General features: G+C 32.4%; 2 protein-coding genes across 2 annotated transcripts in view; one reads left to right on the top strand and one right to left on the bottom strand.

Annotated features, from left to right (window-relative positions):
• Positions 1–1,668: 1,668 nt before the first annotated feature.
• On the bottom strand, positions 1,669–14,123 carry LOC135795494 (protein peste-like). The gene is made up of 8 exons (XM_065307185.1): positions 13,806–14,123; positions 8,894–9,342; positions 8,627–8,827; positions 3,233–3,476; positions 3,189–3,191; positions 2,926–3,128; positions 2,795–2,868; positions 1,669–2,738 (listed from the first exon to the last, which is right to left on the bottom strand). The coding sequence occupies exons 2-8, from the start codon at positions 9,320–9,322 to the stop codon at positions 2,453–2,455; spliced, it is 1,440 nt and encodes a 479-aa protein (XP_065163257.1). The 5' UTR covers positions 9,323–9,342; positions 13,806–14,123; the 3' UTR covers positions 1,669–2,452.
• Positions 14,124–14,822: 699 nt separating this feature from the next.
• The window catches only part of LOC135796570 (uncharacterized), a 73,773-nt gene continuing 73,203 nt past the window's right edge, over positions 14,823–15,392 (top strand). The window contains 1 exon segment of the mRNA XM_065308643.1: positions 14,823–15,123. The gene's annotated coding sequence lies outside the window, so the exon portion shown is untranslated.

Below are 15,392 nucleotides of genomic sequence, written 5' to 3'. Positions count from 1 at the left end.
TTGCGTTAATGGCGTTTAAATTGTAAGTCGTGTCAGGTTCAAGTCGTCTTAAACACAAGTTCAAGATCAGATTGCGGTGAAGAAAGTTGAATTTGCTTGCGTCATCAAAAAGAAGAAGAAGAGCAGAAAAAGAAGCATCAGTAGAATTTAATCGATACGAGTGTGCTTAAGTACAACTACTTACGGCAAGTTATAATGATACTTAAGACCGTTGAAACGGGTTTACCACATTCTTTTCAAGGTTTGAGCATGAAAGATGTTAAACAAGTTGAATTATGGAATACTGATTACTATAATAACGAGAGAAACAATTTTCTTCCTTAAAACTTAAATTTTAACTGTTTTTGGTTGTTTTTATTAATAAATTATCCAAAACTAAAAAATATAGGAATTTATATCTTAATATAAGTTAATTTGCTTAATTTTGATCATAAATAGAAGTTTTTATTGCCTGCAAACATTTTTTATCGCGGTTTTATGTCTCAATGCATAAACTACACGAATAAAAGCAAGAAATCAAAATATCACCATAAAATTAGCAGATTTGTGAAAATAAAAGCGATAAACATTAAGATTATTGAACTTGCTGACGTCACGCACAGGTAAAATTTGCATCTTTTGTGAAGTGCACGCGATAAAACGCCTCCTCAAATTGGGTGTGTGACATTGCAATTTATACTTCGACGTTTTAATTTTAATGCTTGACTCGATTATTTTTAGTTCTTGTGGTTGAGGTATTGTTAGTCGATCATTATTTAAAAGTCTAGACAGAGTCTTAACCGTCTTTTTCTCGTTTTGAGATGGCGACAACTGTGACAACCGGCTGGAAATATTTTTATTTTCACACTTGACGAGGTGATTGTGTGCAAATACAATAACACAGCGTGAAGCAATGCATTATTTATTCGTTGCATTATTATGTCTCAGAGAAAAATGACAAATAATGATAAAATATTGAAAGAAACCAAAAATACGAAACTAGGATTTGTGCAGATCAACAACTAAAACTTAAATTTATATGTTAGGTTATACTCCAGACATTTTAATAGATATATAAGTTTATTAAACACTAGTTTTTGCCCGCGATTTCGCAGTGTTTATTAAAAATGCAATTCGTTTTTACTCTCTTGTTTTAGGCATAATATGTGTCAATTCTATCAATAAGATTAGCAATTTTATTTTAAAGAAATTAATTATATAAAGAATTGCAAATAATGCACTTCAGCGCGCCATCTCGGATTCAACTATTTAACTATAACTATGATTAAATCTCAATGCCAATTTTTATCCGGTAGAAAAAAGCAGCATTTAGGGTTTTCCCCGCAATTATTCGAATTTTTCTCGCCGAAAAAACCATCCTTGGACTTTAACAAACATTTTAAAAAAAGAATTGGCCAAATAGGCCTTGGTGTTGTTGAGTTATGCGCTTACCAACACATTTTGCGATTCATTTTTATATTAAATATTTGTATAATATCACGTGTCATTGACACGCTCGATGCACAAACATGTTTAATACAAATAATATTCATAAATGCATATTTTATTTGCTGTGATTTGAATGTATAAAACTTCAACCTTTGTAAAATAAACGTTTGCCGACATTATTTTGATTTCGACTGAATTTAATTCACATATCAGTTAATTATAGCGTATTTATTAACGTAATTCGTGTTTATATCAAAACTTTATTAAATATTTTGAAATATTACAAAATGTAACAGTAAATCTTTTTCATGATGCCTGATTCACAATTATATTAAACGACAATAACACGTTTGTTATATTTTGACTATTTTACTATGAATAAATTTTACTTTTCATAACTTCTAATGTGTTACACAAAACAAATGCCATAGAAATATAATATCACATCAAATGCAATTTTCTTTTAAATATTATTACATTAATATTACATTCTTTGATTAGTTTTTCTTTTCTTTTATTTTTCTACAAAAAAAACACTTAGGAACCAATGGCAATTATTACTATTCAAGACATTTCTACTAAATTGAATTTAACCTCACTTTTACACTAAGTGATATACAAATTAGTACTGTATAACAATTTAAAATGTGATTTATGTAGTTTTTGGTTTAGATGACTTTTAATCGAGTTTAATACTAACTTGTAATAATAACATTAAACTATTAGTTGGTTGATTTACGTAGTGTAGGTCATTTTTAACTACAACATTGACTAGTTTTCTCATGTACATAACAAAATAAAAATTCGCTAGCAAACTTAATATTTTACAGTTATGTAGTTTAACGAACTCACTTAAGTCATGAAAACATATTTTGGTAACGAATATAACCTAGGAATTGGCACGAAAATTAAAAACGACTACGCAATCAGTTCTTTTAGGTTCCTAACCTATTAATATGCAACTTAAGCGGTAAATTTTAAATTCTTTTCTAGGTTTGGATGGCTGTACTTTAAGTTTTGGTAATTATAACCTTGATTTGGTCGTGCCGCTGTCAAAATCTGACTTTTTCAATGGCACAGCTTCAGATTGATGTATTTCGGGTAGGATGGGTGTTGCCTCTTTACGTTTCAGATACAACCCGACGAGGATCATGAGTACGCTTATTACTATCACAGTGTACGCAATTCCTTGTAAAATGGCGGGTAAATTGAGAAGAAGTGATAATTTCGACGCAACTTCCGGTGTACCTTTCGCTTGTGTTTGGAACCATAAAATTGGGAACATTACATTTGGTACATCATTAATAATCCTAAAATAATACGTTAAAATAAAATTGTTGCTCTCAAACGAGGTTATGTTACTTACGGCATCATAGCGATGGGTTTTAAGTGAAAATTCATCTGAATTCTAATGGCTGCTTCAACAACCAAACCAGTATTCTGTAATATTTAACAACTTATATATCTCATAAATTATCTTGTAAATAATAATCTTACTGGCTCAACCAACTGATACAGTTGATGTTTATCAGGATCAGGACTAAGCCCTTCGACAGCATCCAGATAAACAGGATCAGCATTTAGAAAATGCGGCATACTAATAAAAGTAGGACTTCCTTCACGGCACGCAGAGATATTCATCACCCCGGATGGCATACACTTGCCATTACAATAGCAACTATTTTCTGGGATTAAAGTTCCTAGGAATACATCAAACATAAATACCATTTAAAAATTCAGATTAATATGGTTTAAATTACCATTATCAAGCAAACTTGTGTTAGCTATAAAGCGATAGGTGCCTAATCCATAAAATGATTCATCTCTATCGTAATCCAACTTAAGTTGTCGACACATATCGCCAGAGAAGAAAGCAACTGAGGTTTGATCACGTCCGGCGGATACATCTCAGCTGTAGTGCCATGTACCTTACTACATGCACCTTCAAAATAAGTAGTGTCTGTCTCATGGTTCCATTTACGAATGAGACCCTTAGCACTTGGATGCGTATCCATATTGTAGTAACCGTCACGTGATGTATCATTTTTCTATAATACAATTATTTAATAATACATTTTTTTTTCTTTATACAGTAGAATCCGTTTAGTATGACTCCGCCTATATTGACCAACCGGTTATTATGACGTAATTACACAAGAAGTTTGGTTTTCATATAAAATTTTTTATCATTTCACAAATCGCTTTGTATGATGTCCGCTTATTATGACGTCAGTTCCCTTCGATGTCATTATAAACGGACTCTACTGTATATAAATTATAATTAAGAAGTGAGTTTGTTTGTTTATTGCAAATGAAAATTGATAGAGAGGTTAACATTTCCTATATTTTCGGATAAATTTCGATATCTCGAAAAACTACAAGAGGTAGAGGAGAACAGATTGAAAATTTTTAACCTACGAGAAATTGTCTGTAATGAAAACTATAAAATCAAAGATTTCAAAAAATATTCACTCCAAAAATTTCTAAAAAGTATACGGGCAAAGTCGCTAGTCTATAATATAAAAATGAATCGCAAAATCTGTTGGTAAGCACATAACTTAACAACGTCTAGACCAATTTGGCCAATTCTTTTTTTTAATGATTGTTAAAGTGTATGGATGGTTTTTACGGCGAGAAAAATTCGAATAATTGCCAGGAAAACCCTAAAGACAGCCCATTTCTATAGGATAAAAGTTGGCACTGAGATTCAATCATAGTTATAGTTAAATAGTTGAATCCGAGATGGCGCGATAAAGTGCATTATTAGCAATTCATTATATAATTAATTTCTTTAAAATAAATTTGTGAATCTTATTGATAGAATTGACACATACTATGTTTATAACAAGAAAAGTAAAATGAATTAGCATTTCTTTTATTAAAATAATTACTGGGACGAAGTCAGTTGGCAAAAAGCTTGAAGTTATAAATAATAATTTGAACTTAATTTCATGTATTACTTACATACCTACGGAAGAAATCCAAATTTGTCTGGTAAATCTGCCAAGTGCCCAGTATTTTGCAGAGTAGCTACTAGATTATCAACGTAACTCTAAAATAATAGACCCTGCTGTTTCTTTGCCATGTGTAGATTGGGTGATACTGCCTGCAGACTAAAAATCTAAGACTCATTTCAATACTATATAAATCTTTGCTTTGTGATAAGGTCTAAAATATCTAAATAAATATATATAAATTCTCAAATATAATCTATCATTTATGAATCCAGTAAAATGCAGTTGAAATCATGATTTTATTTCATATCGAGAGCAACATCATTAAAGTGACAGCCGAAGTGTGATTTCCGCACGATTAAATCGTCGTAGGAGTATTTGTGCCATTAGATCCGCATCCTTTTGCCCGGTTTGCAAAATTGTTAGAAATATCTGTCATCCAGGACGATGGAGTGGAAACCCTCGTTATCGGACCCTTTTCGTGAATACATGACAAACATATGTTACGGTATATTAGTTTTTTTGGTACAAAATACTTTTTAAATAAAATAAATAAGCATTTTGTGATGCGGGGTATTAACGAGGCGAAAATTACACGAGATAATGTCGCGATAGGAAGCGCGCCAAGCTCTGGGCATCGATTTTCTTCAATCCAGATACGGATCATCCAAGATCCCACTTAAAAAGAGCGGATTCTAGTCGATTCCGCAAAACCACAGCACATACACCCACGCCCAATACGCAACAATATACTTATCTATCCACGACTGTTTTCGTTTCATTTTGTTCTTTAATTGAAAATCCACAAACAACTACACCAAGATACCAAGAAAAACAAAACAAAAAAATCATTAGTTGATAAAATATAGAAAAATGTCTTAAATTTGTCATCATTCATAATAAATTCACAAGAAATAAAGCCGTAAATCCGTAAATATCATTTGTAACACTCAACACTCAAAGTTTTATGCGCCGCAAGATGACAGCAGCGCATGAAAAATGCTAAAACATTTAGATACCGCTAGAGCTGTTGAAGTTGTTGAAACTTTTGCATCGCGTGTGGGTGCGAAAATGATTTTTTAAAAACCGCCGGATGTACGAATGTTGAGTGCCGATGCGGCGCGTGGAGAGTGACGAAGAGCCAAATGGAATGTAATGGATGGCAAGAGGCGCACAAATTAGGATGTAATTAATGATCGCCGGGCGTAAGTGGTGGACGTGGCGCGGCAGGTTGCATCCGAGCATGTAGCGCCACTCGAGCTGAAATGCTAGAAAGGCATAAATAGAAGTTGAATGCCGAAACGTGTCGACGCTTCCGCACAATCGCAAGCGCAAAACTTCGTCCGACGGGTTAAAGTGATTTAAAACGTGCTGAAAAGTTGAAAAAATAACACAGAAAAACCGCGTTGAGTTTAATTTAAACTTTTACTTTAAACGACCGTCAATTTCAAAGTTTAATTACTGGTTAAAGTGTATTAAATAAATATTTATCCAGAGCACGTTTAAAAAATAATTTTTCTTGTGGATGTGAAAGTTGTTTTTTTTTACATTAGGCTCTATTATTTGCATAGCTTTCGTTTTGCACGATATTTTTTCACCTTTCAGGCGCGCAAACATTTATTTCACCTTCACCTAAACGCGCACGATTAGAGCAGATTCAAAGCTCACCTCGGCAAAGCTTGAAAGCGCCAGCTGAAGCACGCAAACATGAAAGCAGCAACTGGCGAAACGAGGAGAATTAGCATTATTATAAAAATGTTTGCTTAGGATTGTGCCGGACGATTGGATTTCTCTTATTCAAACAAGCCAGCGACAAAGAGCAGCAAATACAAAAAGCATATAAATACACAAGAAATTCTATAAATCAATTTTTAATCGTAAATCATGACAAGTTTTAAGATGTTTTTCTGTAGATCAAAAAATAGTATAATTGTTGAAAATGCATTAGAGTTTTATGCATCACTTTTGAAGGGACGAGCACGAACGCTCGGCGAACGTGTCGCCACCGAAACTGCGTAAGTACTTTCCTCGCAGGCCTGCTGGAGCTATACTGAGGACGTAGTCACGACGACAAAGAAGGGAATAACAAGGAGGTGGAAAACGTACGAAACGTTCGGATACCTTCGGCTATATGCGGCATATAAGGGTGCACAACTCTGAGAAACTAAAAACGAAGTATTAAGAAGGAAGAGTACCATGGTTGGAAACGTGAGGACGAAATCTAAATCCAACGATAATGATCGATATTTTAGGTTACGTTACTACGTGCCACCTAATAAAAATAAAATAAATAATAAAAAAACGTTTTTTCAAATATTGAAAAGTAAATAGTTTATTAAGTATCAAGTGGCTAAACGAGAGCTTTTGTCACGAGCGTGGTAAGCGTTTAATGAATCGAGTGTTTAATAACGTTTAGCCACGTGATGCTTACGCTATTTTTTCTACTTCTACTCAATTTCTTCGTTTGAAATTTTTTTTTTCAACTTTGGTATTTTAAATCTTTAAAATTCGCTCGCATACTACCAGGAAATGTTTGGCTATAAATGCATAAGCTCCACCCCATGACTAAAACCCATGACTAAAGTACTTTAATCACTTTGGCCGTCTATGTTTAAAAATTCCACTTTTGTGTCCCAAAACCCTAAAACTGACATATTAAAAGTGAAATAGAAAATATATTTTATTTGCGAATAAAAACAGCGCCAGCACATTGTATAAATCAATGTTTTATTAACAAACGTGGCACTGTGCCGTTCCTGTTCGTTTTGTTTCTTACCATCGTTATAAATGTGCTTTTATGTATTTTTCCGATACGTTACGTATATGAGTTTCTGAGCTTCATGCAAAGCGCTAGAAAACGAATAGCGATGCGAACACGTTTTGCAATATTTATTAGCACAATTTCGTTTTCGAACGCTGCAATATATTACCGGCTGCAAATTTATATTTATCTGCGATACATTATTGCAGAGTTTTACGATTAGACTCAGAAATTCCTGAAATTATTTTTCTCATCATTATTATTATTTCAAATCAATGAACAAAAATAATAAAAATAAATGTATGTGATTTTCGTGCAATCGTCTAACAAGCAAGATTTGTCTGGAATTTTGTTTTGGAACATTCTACATGTTCTCGAAGACATAATTCTTTTGTTCGCAGCGTCTTGTTTTGTTCGCTTTGTCCTCTGTCGCCTTTTCAATTACGATTGCTATTTTCATTTGTTATCTCTGCTAAGAGTCGTATTTAATTTGTACGGTTTTTCATTTCCTTTATTGGCCCTGATTTCCTTGTGTTTCTTTGTCGGGCTTTGTTGTACGCAATTGATTGCGCTACGTAGGTGCTTAATAATGGCTTTTTCCACCATGCGGAGCATTGTGTCCAGCGTAATAGTATAAATTGCTCGCAATGCAAACACACCACTTTCAATAGTCAACATTCATGATAACAAAGCGGTCGAAGTCGAACCCCGATGGCTCCACCCAACGACGATGCGTTGTCGTTGAAATCGGTGAAAATCGGCGTGCGACTTTTGCTCCTCGTCCAGCTCTCTATGTGTTTAATGGTCGAGATTAAGGGACTCAACGCCGATTACCAAAATCTACGCAATGCGGACGGTATTATCAAAGCTAATCACATTCAGGTAGTAACTAAAACATTGCCTAGATTTATTTTAGTTGAAATTATTCCGTAGCCATTAGATAATGAAGAGAATCCGGACGTCAACAAAGACAACATTCCTCTGACGGCGGAAATCAACACTCTCAATCGAGTAGGAGTGGACACAAGCTATGATAATTTCGCTCTTAATTCTATAATATAAAATGAATCGCAAAATCTGTTGGTAAGCACATAACTTAACAACGCCTAGACCAATTTGGCCAATTCTTTTTTTTAATGATTGTTAAAGTTCAAGGATGGTTTTTATGGCGAGACAAATTCGAATAATTGCCAGGAAAACCCTAAAGGCAGCCCTTTTCTATAGGATAAAAGTTGGCACTGAGATTCAATCATAGTTATAGTTAAATAGTTGAATCCGAGATGGCGCGCTGAAGTGCATTATTAGCAATTCTTTATATAATTAATTTCTTTAAAATAAACTTGCGAATCTTATTGATAGAATTGACACATACTATGTTTATAACAAGAAAGTACAAACGAACTACATTTTTTAAACACTACCGGGACGAAGTCGCTGGCAAAAGCTAGTTATAAATAATTTAAACTTGATTACAAACACTTACACCATGGAAAAACCCAAATTTATCTGGTAAACTCGCCATGCCCGTATTTTTAAGAGTAGCCAACAGATTATCAACGTAACCTTCAAATAACAACTCCCTCGCTGTTTTCGTCACGTGCAGATTGGGTGACATTGCTCTCAGACCAAAACTAAGACCCATTTTCAATACCATGCTATAACCCTTTGCTTTGTGTGACAAGGTCTAAAACATTCAAATAACATAACCTCAAATATAATCTATCATTTACATTTTGTATAATATACTCACGACTAAAACAGCATTTAATGTGGTAACGTTTACATCCAACGAACAACATGACGCTTCCTCATCAAAGTACCATACTTTTTTCTGACGAAAACTGATGGTGTTATTGGCGTTGAAAGTTATGTTAAATTTTTCTTTGTACTCTTTGAATTTAAACGGCCCGATCTCAGTAAATCGCGGCTTGATATTTTCGTTGTGTCCGTCTTCCGGATTGGTCCAGTTGAAGAGGTATATTTCCATGTAGGGTGGTGTTTGTGTTCGCCGCCATGCTTTGAAATAGGCGGAATCCGGTGAGAAACCAAGCGATGAGTTCAAAACGTGTGTGTATAAACTCGAGCAGAGGCACATCAACGTAATTCCACTCAACAGGAAGAAAATGCCAGGGTAGATTATGTATTGCAGCTTTGGTTTTTTCATATGTGGACATACCATGGTTTACGATAATCTAAAAACTAAAAATATAAAAATTAATATCATTTTGTAAACACGCGCTTTATTAGTATACTAGTAGTAGTAGTTTGGTGTATATTGGGTTGCCTATAATACAACACCAAAACAAATAAACGCATCGAATCTAGTTTTTGAAAAACCAACTTTATATTCAAAATTAAAATTAAATAATCTTTAATCTGCTTTATCAGTACACATACCACGACGTAGTAGTTGCATAACGTGATATACTGCAGGTTGCATTTTACAGACTTTGGGTGTAATCAAATTTCAAACTGAAGTAGTTTGAGTACTTCCAATTAATGTTTGTTCACTTGTAATAACAACTCATTACTCATTAAACTGCGCAGTTAAACTTGTGTAAGTTACGCTACTTACAGTAATTTATGGAAGCACGTTTCTTGTGACTTGTGAGAATGTTGTAAAATGTAGGTGGCAATTCGGAATAATTATACTGAATATGATAATTACGGAAATATAAAATAATTGTAATAGTAAACAGGTTTGAAGGTCACATCTATACAACCTGAGTGTGAAGAGAAGTCTTGACCGAGACGTCAATAACACGTATTGGGTAACTTTGTTTTTCGCTGGTTTTTTGTTAATTACTCGAAAACGAAAAAAAATACAACAAAAAATCTTTCGGAAATATATTCAGAATTAAATTCTGTACTAAATAAGTACTCATTGGTTGAGTAGATTATATAACTAGTTAGTTTATTTACAAGTAAAAATCAAAAAAATATTTTTTTTTCGTTTTTTTTTATAAAACTGATTGTAATCATTCGTAAATATTTTGAAAATATTTGTTAAGTACTAGGCACGTGCGTACACGATTATAATTAGACATGCAACGTGCCGGCGTCGCGTCGCGACTTGTGAGACCTTCGAGACTGAGTTCAGGCACTTTTTTTCAGAGTAAACAAACCGGCACAACCAGCATAAACAAATCTATGCGTGCGTAGATTACTACAATGTCTACTTAGTACTTAGTACAATTAAAAATACTACTGTACTATCTCTACAATACTACATTATTACAAATCTAACTAACTACATACAATAAAATTATTGATAAACCTCTTTACTTAGCATTGTTTACTTAAAATAGAATGTGAAAATGAGAGTGGAAGAGTGGACGGAAACGTGATACAATTATGTCACGCTTTAAATAGCAGCATATGTTTATAAATATCTAGAATTGTATTAAAGATTTAAATTTTCACGACGTTTAACATTCCTAATTTGATTTTATTAGTTATAAAATTATTAATATGTTTTTAATAAACTACTCACCTCGATAAACTAATATTTTATTCAATTCACTTTAATATTAACGTGTTAACTAAGTGAGTTATGCCGGTGAACTAATATTCTCGTATATTAAAGAAATACTCGCCTCAAGAGGGAAACTAAAACATTTATCTAACTTATTTCGATATGTTTACATGCGTGAAGTTATCTTCGCTGTGTCCTGAAATTACAAAACCGTGAGTCCTGATTATTTGTTTATTGGATTGCTCAATCGCTATCATAGTGCAAATATTGATTTTAGTTCTTTTATAACACGAAATAAATTAAATTAAAAACTACGATAACCGTATCTAGTTATCAAGTTATTTAAAGTTACAATATATTTATATACTAGCATTTGCCCGCGACGTAATTCGTTTTTATTCTCATGTTCTAGACATAGTACCTATGTGTCAATTCTATCAATAAGATTCGCAATTTTATTTCAAAGAAATTAATTATATAAAGAATTACTAATAATACACTTCAACGCGCCATCTCGGATTCAACTATTAACTATAACTATGATTTAATCTCAATGCCAACTTTTATCCTATAGAAAAGGGCTGTCTTTAGGGTTTTCCCGGCAATTATTTGAATTTTTCTCGCCGTAAAAACCATCCTTGGACTTCAACAAACATTTCAAAAAAAGAATCGGCCTAATTGGTCTTGGCGTTGTTGAGTTATGCGCTTTCCAACAGATTTTGCTATTCATTTTTATATTATAAATTTAATTATTTTTGGTAAATACACACCTTCTAACGTGAATTTTCACTACTGAATGTTGAATTATCGTTTTTTTATTGCACAAAATAAAAACTTAGAAAATCGTATCAATTTATCTGTTCATTTAAATTTTCAATATATTTATATATTTATTTATTTTTGTAAGAATACACTTTCCAATGTGACTCTTTATTACTGAATGGTGAATATCCAGTTGACACAATTATTTATTAATACAATAATGACTATTATGAAGTTCGCACTTCGCACTAAAGCAGATCATCACCGACTGACTGCAATATTGACCGTTTCCATTCGTCATCTCCGCCAAATGCACGAGATAACTGACAAGTAATAAGAACCATCAGTCATCCTATCGTCACTCATTACTCCGAATTGTTTATAATATGAAACATGAAACTATGATGACGCAGACCACATCTTATCATAATTCCAAAAATAAAATATTATAGAAAATATTATAGAAAATATTTTTACGATAAAATATTATTCAAATAATTTTTTAAAATACATAACTATCATTTTATATCTATTGATATCGTTTATTTTGCATGTTGTGTTATTTTGTTCTTTGTTATCATAATTAATGACCATCACATCATATTATAATCTCATTAATAGTACTGATTACTGAATGATAAGCTAATGATGCCGATTATTGATGATCGGTGTTATTCCTACAATTATTAACTATTATCATGATTAATAATTCGATTTTATTATTCACTTGAACTCTAATACTTTAGCCAATAATTTTCTTTATTAATAGTGAAATTACAGTTGCATTCTGCAGTTGCATCAAATTTAACGAGGTAGATTATTAAATGATTGTAATTCGATGATTTTATGACACATTTCTAACTCCTATAGGTTGTTAAATCATATTAGATTTATGTATGTTTAACGAACTAATAAATCATTCAATCTAGGTGCATCAATCTCTAAATACGCTAATAATATTAAATTAATAAATTTGATAAAGCACTAATTATAAATACAAATACCTAATAATGATTTGGATAAAAATGATTTAAAACTAGCTTTAGTCCGCGACTTCGTACCTGGTAGTGTTTAATAAAAATGTAATTCATTGTTACCCTCTTGTTCTACACATAGTATGTGTCAATTCTATCAATAAGATTCGCAATTTTATTTTAAAGAAATTAATTATATAAAGAATAGCTAATAATGCAGTTCAGCGCGCCATCTCGGATTCAACTATTTAACTATATCTATGATTGAATTTCAATGTCAACTTTTATCCTATAGAAAAATACTGTCTTTGGGGTTTTCCCGGTAATTATTCGAATTTTTCTAGCCGTAAAAACCATCCTTGGACTTAAACGAACATTTTAAAAAAGAATTGGCCAAATTGATTTAGGCGTTTTTGAGTTTTGCGCTTACCAACAGATTTTGGGATTCATTTTTATATTATAGAGGTTGCGATTAATTTACTCTGAAACTTTGAACTCTTTTTAAAAAACTAATTTTTTATATAAAAAATTAATGATCATATTACGTAAATAAATTCACGATTTCCTCCTAATTATTAAACCATTATATTTTTTTGCAACTTAAACCTTGATACTTTGACATAATCTAAAAATGTAAGACGTTATTCACTCAGAGTATGAATGCATTCGGCATTGACATGATGGTGGTCATAGATCGTTGATCGTAGATGTCATGAATTTAAATAAGTAGAAATTGCACTTCCACTCACACTAACAAAACATGTCAACACAACATTACATACTACATCCTACACATACGTAATATAATAATAGTAGTAGTAGAAATATTGTGCGCATCTATTGCTAATGATTAACGACCTCTATTCTTAGTTCTTCAATTAAATTGTTTACAGCATACATTTACAGTTGAAAATGCACGTTTAAAAACGCACACGTTACATATCACAACACTATCTATCACAGCCATTAGTGATAACAATGGAATATTTTCCGAAAACAGGACGAAGCTATTTTTAACTTTCGAATATATCTATTCAATGTTTGAATTTTTGCTTTTTATTACTAACGTAAATTGTTTATATCCGACGCCGTTTTTGAGTTTATTATTTCATAGTCATTCAGTAGTAAAATATTTTATGGAAATCGTACCATAAGTTTACTTTATTTTTAAAATTATGAGTAAAATCAATAAAATTCACGATAAATCAAAGTTAAATATATTAAACAAACAAATATTTAATATTTCCCTCTGAAATAATACTGTCATCATCAAATCAATAAATCAAATCAATAAAAAAGTAAAAACGAGTTATTCTAATGACGCAGTTTGAAATAAATATATTCCTAACTAAAAAAACTTAAAAAACATTTTAATATTAATATAATACATATTATATTGTTACGAGTAATCTAATATATATAATATTTTACGTATTATGGTATTTACTTACAAAAAATCCGTTGTCGAAGTGTTTTTATCGCTTTTTGAATGCAAACACAAAATAACCGTTATCACATGTGCGCCATATGCATACTAATAACTAGTTATCACATAAAATAGTTTTAAAAATATATAGCACAAACACTACAACAATTTAAAATTATTATGAAGACATTCTAGGCTGTTTAGAAGTCAACATTATTAAAATTGTGTAAAATACGCAAACCACGTGGTAAATTAATTATCGCGCGCGAATTTTTGACAGCGCAAGCACGTTTCGCACGTCTGAGACTGACCGTGATTCGTTTTCGTCTGCGAGACTGCAAACACAGCCATCGTAGCCACGCCAACCGGTATGCAGGAATTTGTTGACTAATATAGCTCGCCTGCTGGTTTGCTGTCTCAAATCCGCACAAGCTCAACAACGGTTCGCAACCGGCGAAGTTTTATTAGAATTTAAACTCATTTTTAAATTAAAATTAAAATAAATTTTACTTACTTAAAGTATAAGTCAAATGACTTAAGTTGCACTGAATTAAAATCTTTAAATTATGTTTGAAGTCACAGAGCGCACTGTAATTTAGTTTTACATTTTCTATTTTAGTTTGAGTTTTTTTCGTCCGCGATCGTTCGATTTCGACTGACGAATAACAACACTGCTTGAAACGCGTTTTGTTATTGTTTTATTTAGCTTGACGTAGCGTGTGAATATCTAAAGTATTTGTTTATCGCATTCAAACATGCTAATTACATTTTTTCGAATATTTTTTCTGATAATATACACGCACATACTTTTTAACATTTCTCTTACTTCTTGTTCACTGCTATTCACATTGCGCATACTATGCTGCGCATGCGCAATTTGAATTTGATTTGATTCACGAATATTTCGGGTTATTTTTATCGCAACCGTTTACCTGAACAGTGTTGATGTTAAACACTGGTGGTGAATACGAGCACTGTTGATGTTGCGTTGTGTGTACACATTTACTTTTTTTACTTCGCCAACGCTCGCGTGTGTTCGACAAACCGTCGACAGACACAGCGTGCGTGCGTTCAAAAAACGCTGCATGCCGATTGCCGTAACGAAGTGGTGTGATCGGCGCGCCCGATTCTTCAGCCAATCAGCGAAGAGCATTTGGTGTGCAATGCGTGAAATGCAAGAACCTTGCACGTTTCAGCTAACGGTCACAAGTGTTTGAACACGAAACGAACGCAAAAGTTAGAATTGTAATTCTTTCACTGTGTTTAATTCTATCTTAATACTGGGCTGTGAATCACGAAGATGAAGAATGGTTGTGAGTCATTCGAGTCAATGCAGTTACTTGGTGAGTTTCTGTGTGAAAGAAAAAGTGAGAGTATGTTGACTATATAAGTGCAACAGGGTCAATAAGTCAATTCAATGACTAATATTAATTTGGTGATTAGCATTAAATAACACTGTAATGGTGTGATATTCAATAAAATTAAAAACAAAGCAAAAATAATGAATATTCATTCGAAAGTTGACAGGCGTTGCATTTATATAGTAATAGTTTGTGTATAGAGGGCGCTGGGTGTTAAATACGGCGTATTTTAGGTTAAGCATGTAATTTTC

This window comes from Atheta coriaria, unplaced genomic scaffold, assembly GCF_025399875.1.
Source record: "Atheta coriaria isolate IRGN ID8LTWV9N9 unplaced genomic scaffold, Caltech_Dcor_3.1 hic_scaffold_7_pilon, whole genome shotgun sequence".
Classification (NCBI taxonomy): Eukaryota; Metazoa; Arthropoda; class Insecta; order Coleoptera; family Staphylinidae; genus Dalotia; species Dalotia coriaria.
This window is presented reverse-complemented; position numbering and strand designations above follow the sequence as displayed.